The sequence below is a fragment of the Pelophylax lessonae genome (assembly GCF_965119305.1).
Source record: "Pelophylax lessonae genome assembly, chromosome: 13".
NCBI lineage: Eukaryota > Metazoa > Chordata > Amphibia > Anura > Ranidae > Pelophylax > Pelophylax lessonae.
In genome coordinates, this window is record NC_138780.1 from 124357437 (window position 1) to 124376869 (window position 19433).

A 19433-nucleotide genomic window follows, 5' to 3' on the forward strand; every position below is an offset into this window, starting at 1 on the left:
TGATCAGAGATGGGAATGATTAGATCCCTGGACAGGTTTTATGCCTAGTATACAGGATAACAATATCAGACGAATGATCGTACATTTTTTTTTTTCGATGCTAGTATATTTTTTGAAAACCAATAGGTTTACGATATACAATACTAATACGATACGAATTACTCGAAAATCGTTCAATCTGTTATCGTACGAAAAAAAATTTCGTGCTTGTCCCTTCAGATAATTTTGCATGAACTGACGTAATCGGCTCTCGAAAGCGGTGTACTAATGATCACATTATCGGATTCGGGTGATCACTCTGAAAGCGGTATTTTGGTCCGATTTTCTCATTGTGTACACTAAGCATTACTGCTGTCTGTGCCCCCACTGTGTAGATGTACACCTCTGTTTGCCTTCATTGCCATTGTCCCCGAGACAGAAAGTGATGGGAAATCCAACATTTTACAGATGTCACCAAAAAGGAGGGGGGAGAGTAAATCTTCCTAAAACAGGAAGACAAAAGGTTTTGGTGCCAACTGTCTAAGACAGGGGTCTTCAAACTATGGCCCTCCAGTTGTTCAGGAGCTACAATTCCCATCATGCTGGTCATGTAACAGGTAAGGAAAGCTAGCGCTCTCGTGTGGGCTAGATGAAGCACCAACTATGTTCAAAAGGTGCTATAATGGAACTAATAAATAGATAATAAAAATGATTATAAAAAATGTTAAAGACTACTATGGACTATGGCAGATAATAATAATAGAAAAGTCCGCAATATATAGTTCACGGTATAAAGTCCCAGATGACTTTTGGCCAGGGGTGGTGTTAGCTGCTACTAAGGGCTGGCTCCATGACATAGATGATGTTTGGCCAGGGGTGGTGTTAGCTGCTAGTAAGGGCTGGCTCCATGACACGTCATGTCTGTGAATGTCAGAGTTTTACAATGCCTCATGGGATGAGTAGTTCTGCAACAGCTGGAGGGCCGTAGTTTGAGGATCCCTGGTCTAAGATATCATTTCTCCTTACTTGTAGGGAGTTCTACTTAGTTCTTGTTGTCTTTGCATCCCACCCCTTCCCCAATTGAATAAAGACTTTATCTAAAACTAAAAAAAAAAATGGGCTATCTATTCAATTGGATAAGGCACTACAAGAGAAATACAAAGGCTGCCATTGCTGACCTCTCTTAAAAATGTTAGATGCTTGGCTGCCATGCTGGCCTTCTGATTTTAGAGTTTCCTAATCTGCACTTTTACCATGTGCCAGTAATTCAGAGGGCATTGGAGCTTGAATGTCAGCTCAGCCAGGTATCCAGTATTTTGGGGGGGGGGGGGGTTCAACAATGTCAGCTGTCATATCATGTCATCTGTATTCCTGTAATGACAAGTTTACTTTAACAAAACAAATATGACAAATTATTTAACATAAGAAAAAACAGTATATTAATAAATATTTGACAAACTTGCACATGGCAAATACACAGACTGAAGTATGCTCCAGGCCCATTGGCTTATCTGGCCAATTTAAAACAGAATTTTAGGTAAACAGTAAAATAGATAGATTAAATACATTTAAGTGAGCTCTTTTACTAAGGGATTTGTACGTCTTTCCATCCAGCCCTGAGATTTACACAGCTCTACTACACCACACAGCCCTGTTTGGCGGGAGGAGACCTGGTTCCCAGTTTTTGTCTCTTGCAGGTAAAGTAATTGTAAACTTTTTTTTTTTTTTTAACTAACTTGTCATACTTACCTTCTCTGTGCAATGGTTTTGCACAGAGCAGCCCTGATCTTCCTCTTATAGCGTCCCTCGTCAACACTTCTGGCTCCTTCCCTTCTGCCAAGTGCTCTTTCTCACGTCCGCGAGCCTCGCTCATACATACTTAGTGCTGCTCAGCCCCACTCCCTTCTCCCTGGCTGTGATTGACAGCAGCAGGATCCAATGGCTTCCCCTGCTATGTCGGAGCTAATGAGAAGGGAGAGAGTCTCTGCTCCCGTGCACATCGCTGGATTGAGATGGGGCACAGGTGAGTATAAAGGGGGTTCTGGGGGGGAGCTGCTTGCAGAAGGTTTTTTACCCTAATGCATAGAATGCATTAAGGTAAAAAAACCTTCAGGCTTTAGAACCACTTTGAGTAATACTTTCAGGTCTTGTTCCTTCCCTCAGCCCGTGACTGGACAGTGAAAAGAAAAAAAAAAAAAGAACATTTCTAAGCTCATCATACTGTCACTCAATTATCTAGTCCTTATTGGCTCCTTGTGCTGCTTCGTCTTAGCATGTCAAATTCAGGTATGTACACTAATTACTTTTTAACCACTTCAGCCCCGGAAGAATTTCCCCCCTTAATGACCAGGTCCTATTTTGTCATTCGGCACTGCATTACTTTAACGGACAATTGCGCGGTCGTGCGACACTGTACCCAAACAAAATTGATGTCTTTTTTTCCCACAAATAGAGCTTTCTTTTGGTGGTATTTGATCACCTGTACGATTTTTATTTTTTTGCACTATAAACAAAAAATAGCGACAATCGTGAAAAAAAAAACAATATTTTTCACATTCTGCTATAGGACATTCCCAAAAAAAAATTGAAAAATCTAAATTTTTTTACATTTTAGGCAAATTTGTTTTCTGCTACATATTTTTGGCAAAAAAAAAAAAAAATCGCAATAAGCGTATTTTGATTGGTTTGCGCAAAAGTTATCACGTCTACTAACTACGGGAAAGATTTATGTCATTTTTATTGTTTACATTGCGGCGGACAGATCCGAACCCTGACTGACATTTTTTACACTTTTGGGGGGACCAGGGACATTACTACAGTAATCAGTGCTAAAAATATGCACTCTTACTGTACTAATGCCATTGGCAGTGAAGGGGTTAACTCTAGGGGTGATCAAAGGAAAGGGGTTAATGTATGCCTTTATGCTTACTAACTGTGTGTGTATGTTGGGGGGGGTTCTGTGACAGGCACAGACAGATCGCAGTTTCAGCTTAGTTGAAACTTTAGATCTGTCCCTGACTCTCACAGAAGATCCGCCTGCTTTGTTTACATAAGCAGGCGGGTCTTCTCTCTGTCTTCTCTCCGTTTACTGGATGATTGGGGAAGGAAGTCTAAACACAGTGGGAGCGCGCCTCCGGCGGTGTGCGCGTGCGCCACCGAGACCCAGGGGAGCCACACTGCTGCAGTAATATTACTGTGGGCAGTCAGCAAGTGGTTAAAAAATGGTGATAAACAAAAAGCTGTATTTATTTTTTTTATATCTGACTGGAGTTCAGCTTTACAATACATACATTGTACTTTATACAGTAAGGTGACCAGATTTTTAAAATGAAATTCAGGGACATTTTTTTTTTATTGGCAAATGGAACAGGACTGTTTAATACACAGAACACTGGGCAAAGGACAACATAATACATGGAGCACTGGGCACAGGACTGCATAATACACAGAGCGCCAGGTACAGGACTGCATAATACACAGAGCGCCGGGTACAGGACTGCATAATACACGGAGTACTGGGCACAAGACTACGTAATACACGGAATGCTGGGCATAGGACTACATAATACACAGAGCCCTGGGCACAGGACTGCATAATACACAGAATGGTGGGCACAGGATTGCATAATGCACAGAGCGCTGGGTACAGGACTGCATAATACACAGGGCAGAGGTACAGGACTGCCTAATACACAAAGCGCTGGGTACAGGACTGCATAATACACAGAGCGCTGGGTACAGGACTGCATAATACACAGGGCAGTGGGTACAGGACTGCATAATACACAGAGCGCTGGATACAGGACTGCATAATACACAGAGCGCTGGGCACAGAACTGTAAAGCACACACAGGACTACATAATATACAGAGATGTTGGCATTCGAGACACCAGGCTGTTTCTCTGCCAGCATGGGATGCCCTGTCTACAGTATTCTGGCCCTGAATCCAAGGAAAAAACAGGGGACATGGTTGGTCCGGGGACAGTGTCCCCAGTCAGGGGACTGTCCCCGTAAACCAGGGACAACTGACTTCATGCGATGGGATTAGGCACTAGCAAGCTGCTAAGTTCTCTGTGTCTATGCTATGACTCAACAAATAAGGTCAATATAATCTATATACAGTATTCACCATACACAATTGCTTAAAAGGTAATATGCACTTTTGTACTTATGCCTATATCCGGTGACCACACCACATCTTATCAGTCTCTATGGTTATCTCATATTTAGCACATTAATGAATTTTGGAACATCTTGCTCACAAAAAGACGTCATAATTCTTTACAGTGCAGTCACCAGAACAATGCTGCATAGCAACCACATTATAAGATGTGCATTAAGTATATACGTATGATGGAGTGGGGGTGTTTAGACTTTCAGGTCACTATGCGTGGATGGACACTGGCTTGTGTGCAGTGAGTTGTTCTGCATGTTGGCTGTTAGGGCTGCCAACAGTGGAGAAGGACTGCTAACACTTAAAGGAGAAGTAAGCCAAAGATTGTTTGGCTGTACTTCTCCTGTGGATCACAGGAATGCAGTTTGTTCTGTACTCCTGTGGCCTGTTTTCAGCAGACATCAGGCTTCAGGCTGACGTCACAGAGCTCAGGTCCAGGCTAGACAAGATATGACCATATGGTCAGGATCCTCCCTCATGCCTGGACCAGCACCCGGCTCAGCCTCTCAGCGAGCCGCTGAGAGCCTGAGCTGTCAGCTCCTGCCCCTCCACAGCCCAGTGCTCCAGTGGGAGTGGGGGGGGGGGGGGCAGAGCACAGAACTGGTGACTGACAGTCACCAGTTCTCTGCTCATGGTTTTCTGAGAACCAGGCGATTGGTGGTGTTTGGTCACTCGGTTCTCACTGTTGGAGCCGGCAGGGGACAGATGCAGCATCGGACCAACGCTGCATCCAGCTAGGTAAGTATGAATCTGCAAAAACCCTGATTCCCATACTTCTGTTTTAAGTTTTTATAATATTACCACATTTACAAGTATAAACGTGTTACAATAGTGAGTTAATGATATCCCAGACCCAGTTGATGCATGCAACACTCTCTATGCCATAGAAATTGTTATATTATTGTAACCCTTTTATACGGTCTCAATCTGACTATATACATACATTTAATCTCACATTAGATTTTATATATATATATATATATATATATATATATACAGTAAAACCTTGGATTGCGAGCATAATTCGTTCCGGAAACATGCTTGTAATCCAAAGCACTCTTATATCAAAGCAAATTTCCCCATAAGAAATCATGGAAACTCAGATGATTCGTTCCACAACCATTTATTTATAAATCCTTCAGTTTATAGTCCATATAAAAAGATTATAGCATTGCGAGAGGTTATATAACCATAAAATGTCCATCCACAAATAGCCGCTTCCACAAGGGGATTAGAAGCAAAATCCAGCAGGAGCTACAGAGTATGAAAGAGAAGAGAGGCGCCTCTAAGTGTAGCAATATGGTTCCATTTAATGAAGGTACAACATTTAGCAACTCACATGGTTGATGAATAAAACAGGCACATCTTAGTATGCAGGCATCCGGGGTAAAGCTGTCCACATAGACTATCTTCTGCACCGCCGACTGCCAGTCTGTAATCCTGACCGGGAAGACCACCCTGCAGTAAAGCCATCTGAAAGCGAGGGGCAGCATGGAAGGGATGACGTAGATGGTGGTGTGGAGGATGGTCTATGTGGACAGCTTTAGCCTGGATGCCTGCATACTTAGATGTGCCTGTTCCAATCATCAACCATCTGAGTTGCTAAAGTTTGTACCTTCATTAAATTTAACCATATTGCTACACTTAGAGGTGCCTCTCTTCTCTTTTATACTCAGCTGTGACTTGAGGCTACTTGTATATCAAGACATCGCTTGTAAACCAAGTCAAAATTTATTTGAAAATTTTGCTTGTCTTGCAAAGCGCTCTTAAACCAAGTTACTCTCAAACCAAGGTTTTACTGTATATATATATATATATATATATATATATATATATATATATATATATATATATATATATATATATATATATATATCCAGGCTTTTTTGGCCATTAACACGAATGGACAATGCACTGTTAACCCAAATTTTCTCTCAGCCAATCAGAGTTTTGTTATACATGCAGCAACACTATGCAAACAAATCATCATCTGCTAAGACTGATAAAGGTAAGGTATAATATATATCGATAGCAGCTTTTCTCAATTTTTTTCCTTTAGAATTATTTCCAGGTCTTGGGGAACCCCTGCTAAACCACTTCACTGTGGTCAGTGAGAAAAATGCCCTTACAATGGTGATCAGTTGAAAGAATGATCCCCTACAGTGGCAGGTAGACTGCCATCTTTACAAACAGCTAAATAGATGTCTGGTGTCATATTGTTTGCTCTGCCAAGTGGTGTTAGCTCCGGATTCACGCAGATGAAAAGTCAATAAGCCACAACTCAAGGAACCCTTAGCAGCCTTTGGCGGAACCCTGGGGTTTCAGGGAACCCTGGTCAATAATGGATGTATAGGATCACCCCCACCACTGAAGACAACCCTGAAGACAATAGGCCCCCCCACCAGAGGGAGGAGGGGGAGGCGGACCTCCTTTTACAGATAGGATTGGCAGCAAGGATGGGAAATGTCATTATAATGGGGGACTTTAATTATCCAGATATAGACTGGGCAGAAAGAACCGCGCATTCAGCCAAGGCTCGGCAGTTCCTAAATGTTTTTCAGGACAATTTTATGGGTCAGATGGTGAACGCACCGAGAAGTAAACAATGCGGTACTTGACCTACTGATTACCAACAATACAGACCTGCTCACGGATATAGAAATACGGGGCAACTTAGGAAACAGTGACCATAGGTCAATTAGATTCAGTATTTATCATAGTAATAGGAAACACAAGGGTAATATAAAGAGACTGAATTTTAAAAGAGCCAATTTCCCAAAACTGCGCTCTCTGCTAGAAAATATCGAAAGGGATAGAACCCTGGGAACAAAGAACATGGAGGAAAATGGGAGTGCTTCAAGAGCATACTAAACAAAGGGATTGGACAGTGCATTCCAAAGAGAAATACATTTAAAAGAGCAAAACTAAACCCTGGGTGGCTAAACTCCAACATAAAAATGCAAATTAATACTAAAGAAAAGGCCTTCAAAAAATACAAGACTGAGGGGTCATTGGCAGCATTCAAGCATTACAAAGAGTGTAATAAGATATGTAAAGACGAAATCAAGGCAGCTAAAATAGAACATGAGAGACATATAGCGGAAGAAAGTAAAAAGAACCCCAAGAAATTCTTTAAGTATATAAACAGTAAGAAAGCGAGGCCAGAACACATTGGCCCCATAAAAGACAACAAGGGAAATATGGCCACAGAGGACAGAGAAAAGGCAAAAGTGTTAAATCATTTCTTCTCTTCTGTCTTCACAAAAGAATCGAGGGGCTACACTAACCCAACTTGTAAGGCTAAACTAAATACACCTCAGGAAGTACCGCCATGGCTAACAGAAGATAGACTTAGAACTAAACTAGAGAAACTTAAAATAAATAAATGACCGGGACCGGATGGCTTGCACCCGAGGGTTCTTAAAGAGCTCAGCCAGGTGATTGACAGACCATTATTCCTGATCTTTAAGGATAGTCTACAGACGGGTATGGTGCCAGCTGATTGGAAAAAAGCCAACGTGGTACCAATATTTAAAAAAGGGCCGAGATATATCCCGGGTAACTATAGGCCGGTCAGCCTAACATCAGTAGTCTGCAAGATTTTGGAGGGGATGTTAAGGGGCTATATACAAGACTTTAGTAATGAAAACGGTATTATTAGTAGTAATCAGCATGGATTCATGAAAAATTGTTCTTGCCAAACCAATCTATTAACCTTCTACGATGAAGTGAGCTGCCCCCTTTATAAAGGTAAGCCTGTGGATGTGGTGTATCTGGACTTTGCAAAGGCCTTTGACACCGTTACTCACAAACACTTACTGTACAAACTAAGGAATGTAGGTATGGACCATTGGGTGAGTACCTGGATAGAGAACTGGCTCCAGGGGAGAGTCCAGAGGGTGGTAATTAATGGGGAATACTCGGATTGGGCAGGTTTGGAAAGTGGGGTCCCCCAAGGTTCTGTCCTGGGACCAATCTTGTTTAATTTATTCATAAATGATCTAGAGGAGGGGATATCTAGCACAATCTCAGTATTTTCAGATGATACTAAACTAAGCATGCCAATATCTTCTATGCAGGATGTGGAAATCTTACAAGCGGACCTGAACAAAATAATGGGGTGGGCAACTACATGGCAGATGAGGTTTAATGTTGAAAAATGTTAAGTAATGCACTTGGGCGTCAGAAACACGAAAGCAAGCTACTCACTAGGGGGGAAACCTCTGGGTGAATCTAAGATGGAAAAGGACCTGGGGATACTGGTGGACAAAAGGCTTGGCAGTGGCATGCAATGCCAAGCCGCTGCAAGCAAAGCCAACAGAATACTGGCATGTATAAAAAAGGGGATTCACTCCAGAAATAAAGAGATTATTCTCCCAGTCTACAAGACTCTGGTCCGGCCACATCTGGATTATGCCATCCAGTTCTGGGCACCGGTCCTCAGGAAGGATGTGCTGGAACTGGAGAGAGTCCAGAGAAGGGCAATAAAAATAATTAGGGGAATGGAGATCATCGGTTATGAGGAAAGACTACAAGCATTGAACTTGTGGGGGGATATGATATCAGTGTACAAATACTGTACTGGTGAGGACCCTAGCATAAGGAACAAACTTTTTAGAGAAAGGGAATACAATAAGACACGTGGCCACTAACTAAAACTTAGTGGCCACGTTATTTTGTTCAGGTCCGCTTGTAATATTTCCACATCCTGCATAGAAGATATTGGCATGCTTAGTTTAGTATCATCCGCAATTACCGAGATTGTAATATGTGCAATGAAATTACAGCCTTTGAGTTTACAGTTTCTTTTTTTTCTTTTTTTTTTTTGGGGGGGGGGGGGGGGGTTGTATGTTAAAGTTGAACTTCTGTTTGTCAAAAACAAAACTTTTTTGTTTGTTTATGAAACTTTTTTTTTTTTTATTACTTTTTTATTTATAAAGACGTTATATATCACAATGGCTAAATCTGTGTCTGTAGTGCATGTTCAAACCTTAACACCATAAATAATAACATATTCGATTTTTACTCCAGGTGTATATAATTCATTTTGAAATTCTAGAGAAATGTTTAAATAATGCATTACAATTTACCTAAACCCATTAGATTTCTAGTTGACTAAAATGTATGAGATTTTAGTCGACTAAAATGTACTGGAGATTCTAGTCCACTACAATATGCCTAAAACTAAAACACATCAGAAGACTAAAACTAAAATAGCATTTTAGTCAAAAGACTAAAATACGACTAAAACTTAGATGGCATTTTAGTCAAAAAGACTAAAACTAAAACGAAATTTGCTGCCAAAATTACCATTGCAGGCATTGAGTCAACTCACTGTTTACACTACCAATGAGCTACAAAACCCCCAAGTTGTCACAATATATATATATATATATATATATATAATATACAGTATATGCATAACAGTGCTATGCTAACACTAGGAAACAGGCAGTCAGTATCCAGAAACAATATTAGCTGATAGATAAAATGTTCATCTCATTTACTAAGCTTTTGAGCAATTGCACTTGCAGAGTGCAACTGCACTTTGCAAGGTGCACAGTCTATTTGCCTTGAGTAAATCTGCTAAAGCACAGGTTATAATAAAATGTATTTATTTTGTTTCCCCCTTTTTTGATCCTTTGTTGCATTGCAGTAATGCTGATCTCTTGAGGCTTCTCTACAAGCATGCACTCTAAGGATGGCTGCATGGTATTTCTCAGGGCCGGATTCCCGGTTTTGACAACAATGGACCATGTACGTGTAGTGTCACACTAGTGTGTGTTAAAAAGTGCCAATTATATGGCCTGATTTACCAAAGGAGTTGAGAATCTTCACACAAAAAAAAATGCGGGAATATTCCCTTCAATTATCTAGTCATGTGGAGATGAAATAAGTAAACAGGAATTTGCTTTTCTCATGATTGACACACTTTCAAAATTTCTACAGGTTACCAGTTTAGAGTTACAGAGGAGGTCTAGTTCTAGCATTACTGCTCCCAGTCTAAAGATCGGGGCAATACCTCACATGTGTGGTTTGAACACTGTTTACATATGTGGGCGCGACTTGCGTATGCGTTCACTTCTGCGCGCGAGCTCGGAGGAATGGGGCGCTTTAAATGTTTTTTTTTATTTATTTTACCTTTTATTTTTACACTGTCCCTTTAAATTTTTTTTTTTAATCCCTTATATTCCTATAACAAGAAATGTAAACATCCCTTGTAATAGAAATAAGCATGACAGGACCTCTTTAATGTGATATCTGGGGTCAAAAAGGCCTCAGATCTCACATCTACACTAAAAAGCAAAAAAAAAAATTTAATTTTTTTTCATAATGAAAAAAAAAGGCCCTCTAAGGCCGTTAGAAGGAAGCAACGTATAACATCGCTCCGGTCCTCCAAGGCCAGCTTGCACTCACTCGACTTCCTGCCTAGGAGGGGAGAGGACTGAAAAGTTTTTCCCACTTCCGACAGCTCCGGTAAGCGGGGAAAACGACTGGGAAGCGGTGGGAGGGGGGCGGCACCTCTCCCGCCACCCATAAAAGTGATCCTGTGGCAAATCCACCACTGGGACCACTTTTATGTGAAAGAGGTCCGTCCGCCCAGTAAAAAATACCGGTATCTGCTGCCATAATCCCGGTATTTAACATGAAAGCAACGACGTAAAACTGCGGCGGGCGGTCCGGAAGTAGTTAAAAAAATTGAAATGGCCCCTGATGTTACAATTACACATTAAATCATTTTTATTAATTGCATTTACATATACTCTAATGCAAATCTGTACTCCGTAGGCAATCCAGTAGTTGCCTTGGGCAAAGAACACAACACCCAGCCCCCGTGATAGTGTTCAAATGTTGGGATTGGTTGGGTGCTGAACTGTGGAAACTAGGTAGGAGTCTCAATCACGTACGCTCTATAACAAAAAGGACTGTTTTTTCTGAAAGCGATTGTAAAGGATCAACTTTTATTTAAAAAAAATAACAAACATACTATACTACCACTGCAGTGGTTTTGCACAGACCACCCGTGATCCTCTTCTTCTTGGGTCCCTTGCCAGTGTTCCTGGCTCCTCCCCCCTGCCATATGCCCACCATAGTAAGCCTCCTGCTATGGGGGCACTTGTGCAGACTTGATCCATTTACTGTGATCACTGCCAGGACAAGGTCATCTAGAGCCCAGGGCGGACATACCAAATTGCACCCCCCCCCCCCCAAGATGTATGAGCAGCATTACGTATCTGCAAAAAATCACCACTCCTAGCACACCTCCTCAAATGTCCCATTCTAGAATAATTCTTGTCCCCTGCCTCTCCCCCTCCAAACACACATCCCTTCCCCCAACCTCCTTGTGGTGCCCCTCACATGATACCCCAGTGCCCAGGGCAGCCACCCCTCCTGCCCACCCCTTGCCCTGGCCCTTGCTGTGATTGACAGCAGAATGAGCCAATGGTTCCAGCTACTGTCTCTCTGAGTAAGGAGAGAGCCTTTGCTTTAATGCACAACACTTGATGGAGAGCGGGCTTAGGGAGGTCGGGGTGGGTGACGGGCTGGGTGGGGGAGCTGCAAGCAGAAGGTTTTTTCACCTTAATGCCGAGAATGTAGAATGGTAAAAAAAAAAAAAAATCAGCCTTTCCAACCACTTTAAATCTGAACTCCAGGATAAGCAAATACTGTCAATACAATTGAAGTTTTATTCTTACTTGAATATTTATTTATTTCTTTCAGATCTGTGCAGTAATCCAGTGTAAACCTTTGCCTAATTCAGGAGCTTTTTGTAATAAAGACCAGTCACTGCTGCTCTCTCTTCATGTGCAGGGACACTGGTCTTGTCTCTGCCCCCTGCTATAATTTTCTCCAGGCAGCTGGTATTGGGCTGCACAGGCTATAGACAGAACAGTAATAGTCATCACTACTTTTACAAGGTAATATCTTAATGATATGTTTACAATAATATTTATTGGTGCACACAACGTGGATTTATATCCTTGTGTGTGATTGAGAGATATATTCAAATGAAAGCTTTTGCTCCTGGAGATCAGCTTTAAGGCTCCATTCACACCTGAGTGTATCGTTTTTCAGGTGTTTTTTTTTTTTTGGGCATTTTTCTGGTGTTTTTTCAGGCGTGCCTTCAGCGTTTTTGCATGTGCTTGGAGGCAGGCATTGACATCTAACAAAAACGCTTGTAATCTGCCAAAAAAAGAAGCTCATGTACTTTTTTGAGCTTCAGGCGTTTTGCTTCAGGTGACAAAACGCTCAGATGTGAATAGGGGCCATTGAAATGAATGGGATTTTGCTTGTTGGGTGTTTTAAAACTTAGGAGATGAGCGTTTTACGAGCTGAAAAACGCTCAGATGTGAACAGGGCCTAAGGTCCCAGCAGCAGAGACAAATGGTGAGGACTCATACACACAAGATGATTTTACCACTGCTGTTAGGGGCATCTGTCATTTTTTTCTGCTTCTAAACTCCCCTGCATGTTAGCCTACTGTATGTGTTCATGCACACAGATGTTTAGGGAAGTTTAGAGGCTGGAAAAAAACCCACTCCCAGTGTGTCCAGGAGCAGTAGTGTTTTGGCAGAAAAAACGCTTCACGTGGGTAAACTTGTCTAAACGCAAGTTAACGCTACATGGATTTAGTGCTTGAATGTTAACCAATGAAATAATTTAACGCCCAAGCACTTGGCATGACTAAAAAGGCCTTAAGGTGCAATTTACAAGCTTCAAGCACTTTTTCTTCTAAAACGCTGCTGCCAGGAGGAAAGGTGTCTAGGAGAGATTGTCAAAAGTTCAGTGTACGAGACCTAAATGTAAGAAGAGGATCCTTAGAATGCCTGCTTCAAAGCATGATAGTTGGTAAAATAAATTAGCAAAAAAGTACGGATTTACCCAAAAAGGGAAGTATGACCAGAGCTTTTATAGTCATAATTCTCATGTGGGTCACAGTTAAAGCTCACTGTTCACTGACGTCACAGAGCTGGTCCAGGCTCTGAAAGGATCCCTACCGGCAGTGGCGGCCCGTCCATTAGGGGCGCGGCCCCCCCATCCATGCATCCGGCCCACTAATCTACATGCAGGGCGCTAGACATACGGATTCCAATAGGGCATTTTTTTTTTAAGCACGTGATTAGAGCCAGAGGCTCTAAGAGGCTTTAAAAAAGGGTGGGCTCGGGACGCAGAGCACTGCACCCTGAGCCCACCCAGTTGTATGGCAATAGCCAGTAAATATTCGCTATTGTCACACTGATTCTCCTCCCAGCCAATCAGGAAGAGGGTTGTGAGATCCCTTTCCTGATTGGACAAAAGGAGAAGCGATCTTACATGCCACTGGCCAGGAAGAGGGAGGAGACACATGACTGGAGGAGAAGCACAGTGGCTCAGCCATCCAGCACTCCCTGGCTCGGACAGGAGGAGGTAAGGAGGCAGGCTGGCTCGCTGTTTGGGGGGGGGGGATATGGTGTGGGGTTTTGCCTGCCTGCCTGCCACCCTTCCATCTGTCAGGGAAAGGGGCGGTGCATTGGTTTGCCACCCCCCCCCAATTATTGAGCCCCAGCTGCCACTGCCTACTGGGATCTACCCAGATGCCTGACTGGGAGCTAGATCAGCCTCTCAGCACACAGCTGAGAGCCTGAGCCAGCCACTCCTGCACCCTCCAAAGCACTGAAGGGGCAGAGCAGAGAGCAGTGACTGGCGGTCAGTGATCTTTGATTGCTCAGTTTTCAGTGTAGAGCCAGTGGGGGACAGCTGCAGCATCATAGCGATGCTGCAGCCATTTGGATAAGTATGTGTTTATTTTTTCATGTAGCCCACACTTCTCCTTTGAAATGTCTGTTGGCTCCCTGTCTAGACTACCTTTCCCCTGAATTATACTGTCATATGTCTACATTTGTGTGTTAAACACCTGCTAATCGTGAATAGAATACAATTTCTATTGCATATATTCTCATATTACTAAAGCAGTCTGACTGCATCGTCTAACGACCTCCTTCCCGCAAGTGTGCAGAAATTTGCATAATCAGTTTAAAAAGTAATTTCCAGGGAAGTGGGGATTTTTTTGTGTTAGCATTACCATAAAGAATCTGGACCGCATACCTATGTCTGCTAATCCTCTGTACAGTCTGTCTAGGGTTACACGGCATGATGTCATTTAAAAAAAGATTGCCAAGCAAAGGCAGTAATTGACCAGTTAATGGGTGGTTCTAATAGAGGAGTGGTAAATTCCTTGAAACATTACAAAGCACTCTGGTCAATGCCTATTCTCTAAATATTATGATTCAGCAAAGCCATCTTGAATTTAAGTATGACAACTCTGCAATCACAACAGTCATGTGTACAGCTGTATATTTACAGTATTAATGCATGTATATATTTACATGATATGGCTTACTGTAAAGGAATAGATCAATAGATTGGTAAAAACATACATAGTATGTGCATAATCTCTATACTAGCCTTTCTCAACCCTTTTACCCTAGAGGAACCCTTAAAAAAAAATTTTGGTCTTGAGGAACCCCCACCAAACCAATTAATTGTGGGTCAGTGGAAAATGCCCCTTTACGCTGGTGGGCAATGGGGAGGATGCCCCCCTAGAGTGGAAGTCAGAATGTCACCCTAACTGACAACAAAAAAAGATCCCTGGTGTCCTGCAGCTGGCTCTGCCAAGTGACGTTGACCCGTCACTATGTGGACACCACCAAATGAGAGGTCAAGGAACCTCAGCAACCCCTGGAGGAACCTTGAGAGTCCATTGAAGCCCTAGATGAGAATGGCTGCTCTGTACTATATATTTGATATTTTATTTTGTATTCTATATATTTTATTAACCCAACCCTATCCATTCTTTGTATTTAACAATCTGATATCCGAATTTCTAACTAAACCTTTTCCCATTATAACAAAGATATCACAGGGGAATAAACACTTTTCTCTAACAGGTATTTGGCTTTGACCTGAACTAGGATCTGCCAACATACCCCCCTTCAGCATAAAGGACAGTATTGGGTTTTCGTCTGTTGTCAGCTCATAGAAGAATAGAAAAAAAACTGGCATTAACTCCCAGCCAACAGCTGATGTGTTTAATCATTTGGGAATTACAGGTGGAAGAAATGAAGGAATGGGACATGCTTTGATGAGGACAGGGACATCTCTGCATGTCTGCTACCCTGTTGCCAATTCATGGCAACAGGGTAGCCAAATCAGAAAAGATGTTTTGCATAAAGAAACAATATAATCAATGCAAAAACCAAGATTTGTTTTTTGTTTGAAAAAAAAAAATAAAAACAGTTGCAATAAATGTATCATTGACTGAGTCTATGAATAGCTCCATTATTAATGCTGCTCTCTATGTACTAATTAGAGGCACATACAAACAAGCCAAGGGTATATTTATCAGGAAAAGCCTGTACAGTGAATGCATGTTTTCTCCAGCATTGACAGCATGTAAACACACATTGAGCACTATAATCTCCAATTAACAGAGGCAGCTCATCAATGCAAGCAAGCAACAAAGCCTTTCTTACCTATTGTGGAGATATGGGATGGATGGAATTCGTTGTCTGTGAATCTGCACAGCAAACATGTTTTGCCAACCCCGGAGTCCCCAATCAGCAGCAGCCTGAATAAAACATCATATTGTTTGGCCATTGTGTCTGCTGGCAGCCTGATCGCTGGAGTAGAGAGGAGTAGAGAAGGGAGGAGGCTGGAGATCAGACAAGTCAGGAGGCACCCATCTCCCCATCCATGGCTGATGATGATGATAGGGGAAATGGATTATCCTGGATGAGTCTGCTTGGATCTTAATGAGCAGCAGATCTATGCTGTCCCCTTCCTCCAGGATATTCAGGATTGTGTGAAATGAACAGATGGCAGATATCTTATCAAAATGGTCATGGAGGAGGAGAGACACAGGCTCCACCTTATGCAGCAGACTACACTGGATTAGGGTGCTACACCTCTCTCCTAGGTGGTGATTGCTGGGTGTGGAGGGAGCAGGCAGGCAGGTGCAGGGACAACAGGCGGATGTCACCTGTGCTCAGACTGTCACTCCAGCAGCTCAGTGACAGCTGTCATCCTGCTTCCCCTCCACACATTCCACAGCACTGATCGATTGCACTGGGGAACTGGTTCCTCCTGTTCTTCTGGCTTCACGATTTGCCTAAAACTGCAAAGATGACATAAGAAGTCAGTGAAAAAGCAGAGGAAGAAAGCACTGTATACTTTAAATATAAAATATCCATCTTATTGTTTAGAGCGCATTACGGATTTCAAACATCAGCCATAGAAAGCCATGCTGTGCAGGGTGTATTAGTGTTATGATGATTCATTTGCATGGCTAGTGTAGCTTATCCAGTATAGGAAGGCTCCCAAATTTCTGAACCCAAATCACCAGTGGCCAGGGCAAAGCAACAGGTTTGCCTTTAAAGCAAGGTCCACCTTTTAAATGTCCCTCTCCTTCCCCTTGCTAAAATGGTGAATAGAATGAAAAACCCAAAAATGTTTGATTATTCATTGCAATGGGTCTGCATCTGGACTGCAAGGGTTAATTGAAGAAACAAGTAAATAAATTGATGTTGCGCAACCTCTTATATATTATAAACCAAGTAAATAAAGAAAGCCAATAATAAATAGTACACATAATAGTGTCCTCTGAACAGGGTCTTATTACCTATCAAAAGTTCATGTTCAGCAATGTGCAAAATTGCTACAATATAGTGCCAGTGATTCTTCATTTGAAGAATTCACTGGCATTTTATTGTAGCAGTTTTGCAAATACTTTGTTTATAACAAATACCTTGTTTATAATGTATGAGAGGTTGCTCAACATCTTTTTTTTTTTTTTTACTTATTTGCATAGAGAGTGTGGGAACACATTAAGGCACATGTGTCAAACACAAGGCTCCGTGGGTGGATTGTGGCCCACCAGGCCATTTCATGTGGCCCTTGTACCCAGGGCATTTTTTATAGCCAGAAGTGAGATGTAGAAAGCCTGTGAAAGAAAGCTAAACCTAGCACACAGTGCATAGCACACCCCTAAACCGTGCACTCTGTATGTAGCTCGCTCCTCAACTCTACACTCTGTACACAGCGCACCCCTGAACTCTGCATACTTTGCGTAGGGCACATCTAAACTCTGAAAACTGTGCATAGGGTACCCCTAAACTCTGCATACGGAGCATAGGGCACCCCTAAAGTTGCACTCTGTACATAGCGCACCCCTGACCCTGCATTCAGTACGTATCGCTCCCTTGACCTCTGCACTCAGGTAATAGGGGACCCCTGAAACTGCACTCTGTACGTCCCTGAACTATGAATAAAACACACACCTGGTATTTACTGCCTCTTCAGGATCCTCCCACTGCTGCAATTTGCCACACCCATTGTCTGATGTGGTTCGGGGGGGGTAAAATTATGAAGTAAATGAAATAAAAATCCGCGCTAAGGTTATCAAAGGATAAAGGATATATGCACAGATCAGCTGCAGCCTACCCTAAACTATAGTCCGAGGACTATGTAAATAATGTATAAAAATTGGGGTATTGGCGCTGCTTGATCTATAAAGTAGATCAAGCAGCGCCAATACCCCAATTTTTATACGATAAAATTATGAAGTCTTACAGATATAAGTGGCCCTTTGAGGGCAACCATAATGCTAATGCGGCCCCCGAGGAAATGGAGTTTGACACCCCTGCATTAAGGTGATTGCAGCAATCATTCACACTTGTGCTTTTGGTTTAATCATTTTCACTATATAATTGATGAGTGTTGAGGCACATATACACTAAGGCTTGGCTTACACTGGTGCGATGCGGGGAAACCCTGCAATTCCTGTGTGGGTTCCCGCATCACACTTGAATCGCAGGCGGTTCAGACTGACATCTATCAATTTAAAGTTAATGACACCCCCAAATCGGTTTGCAAATCACAGTGCGAACTGTGAAATGGTACAGGAACCAGACGATTCCAGTGCAGACCAATAAAAGGTTCCTGCACCATTTTGGTGCGAATGTGATGCGATTTTCAGCCATACAGTTTGTATTAGTGATCGACCGATTATCGACAAAGCGGATATATCAGGGGCCGATCTGCACTTTCCCAGATATATTGGAATCGGCCACCAAGGTGGCCGATATTGCCGATATTTCGTGAAATTGCTTGTACCGGAGTGATGCCTGCAGCTAGAGGCATCACCCCGGTACCGGCGTCCATAGCCGATGGTCGGCTGTCTTGTAATGACAACCGATGCAGCTGAGAAGCCACTCGGCTGTCATTACAAGGAGCGGGAGGGGACGTCCCCCCTCCCACCGCCTTCTGCGGCTTGCCCGGGTCTCCCGTCCCACCGGGAGACCCGGGCAACCAGCCTTCACGGTCGCCGAAGACCCGATCAAAGCCGCATTCAGCTCTGATCGGGTCTTCATGCAAAAAAACTGAAATTATGTCATGACATCACTTCCGGGGACTGGCGCCAGATTAAAAAAAAAAATTACAGCATTCAAAACAGCCAAACTTGGCGTTTTGAATGCTTTTAAGTGCAGAGGAGGGGTTTGGGGTCTTTTAGACCCCCAGATCCCTCCACAAGATAACCTCAAGTGATAAAAATAAAAAATTAAAAAATTTTAAATGTAGGAAAATATCGGCCAATATCAGCTGATACCGATATGCAATGGCCAAAATATCAGTATCGGCAACGAAAAACCATTATCGGACGATCACTAGTTCGTATGGCTGAATTTGCATTGCACAGACATCGCATGTGATGTGCACAGCAATGCGGTGCAAATCAAATGCGATGTCTGGGATCGCACCAGTGTGAACCCAAGCCTAGTACACACAATGAGATTATAAGACGAATGATAGTCCCTTTTTTTTTTGCAGTTTTTTTTTTTTTGCATGCTAGGCTCTATATCAAAAAACGAATAGGTTACTAAAATGCTAAAATTGGAATGTATTTGTATTATATATTCGGGCGAAAAACTTGCTGATTAAACGAAAATCATATGATCTGGTATTGTACAAGAAAAATGTTGGTGTTTGTCCCTTCCCTTCACCAAAGACCCCCCCCACCAATAGCATTGTAAAAAAAATTGTAAAAAAATAATTTTAAAAATGTAAAAAAATAGCAAATTGTAAAAAAAATATTTAAAAAAATTGTAAAAACGAATCTTAAAAAATTGTAAAAAATAATTTGAAGAATGAAAGTAGAACTATAGGCAATTTTTTTTTTTCATTTTGGATAAAGAAAGGGAGGTTTTAAACCCCAGTTAGACTTTTTTTCATCATCTGTGTCCC

The 19433-nt window shown here is 42.2% G+C and overlaps 1 protein-coding gene across 1 annotated transcript in view; it reads right to left on the reverse strand.

The window, feature by feature from the left end:
• Positions 1–16179, reverse strand: part of RAB15 (RAB15, member RAS oncogene family) — a 141654-nt gene extending 125475 nt beyond the window's left edge. Inside the window, exon 1 of the mRNA XM_082275023.1 lies at positions 15668–16179. Within this exon, the coding sequence (XP_082131149.1) occupies positions 15668–15791 (124 nt within the window). The 5' untranslated portion in view covers positions 15792–16179. The remainder of the gene's footprint in view (positions 1–15667) is intronic.
• Between the last annotated feature and the right edge of the window lie 3254 nt (positions 16180–19433).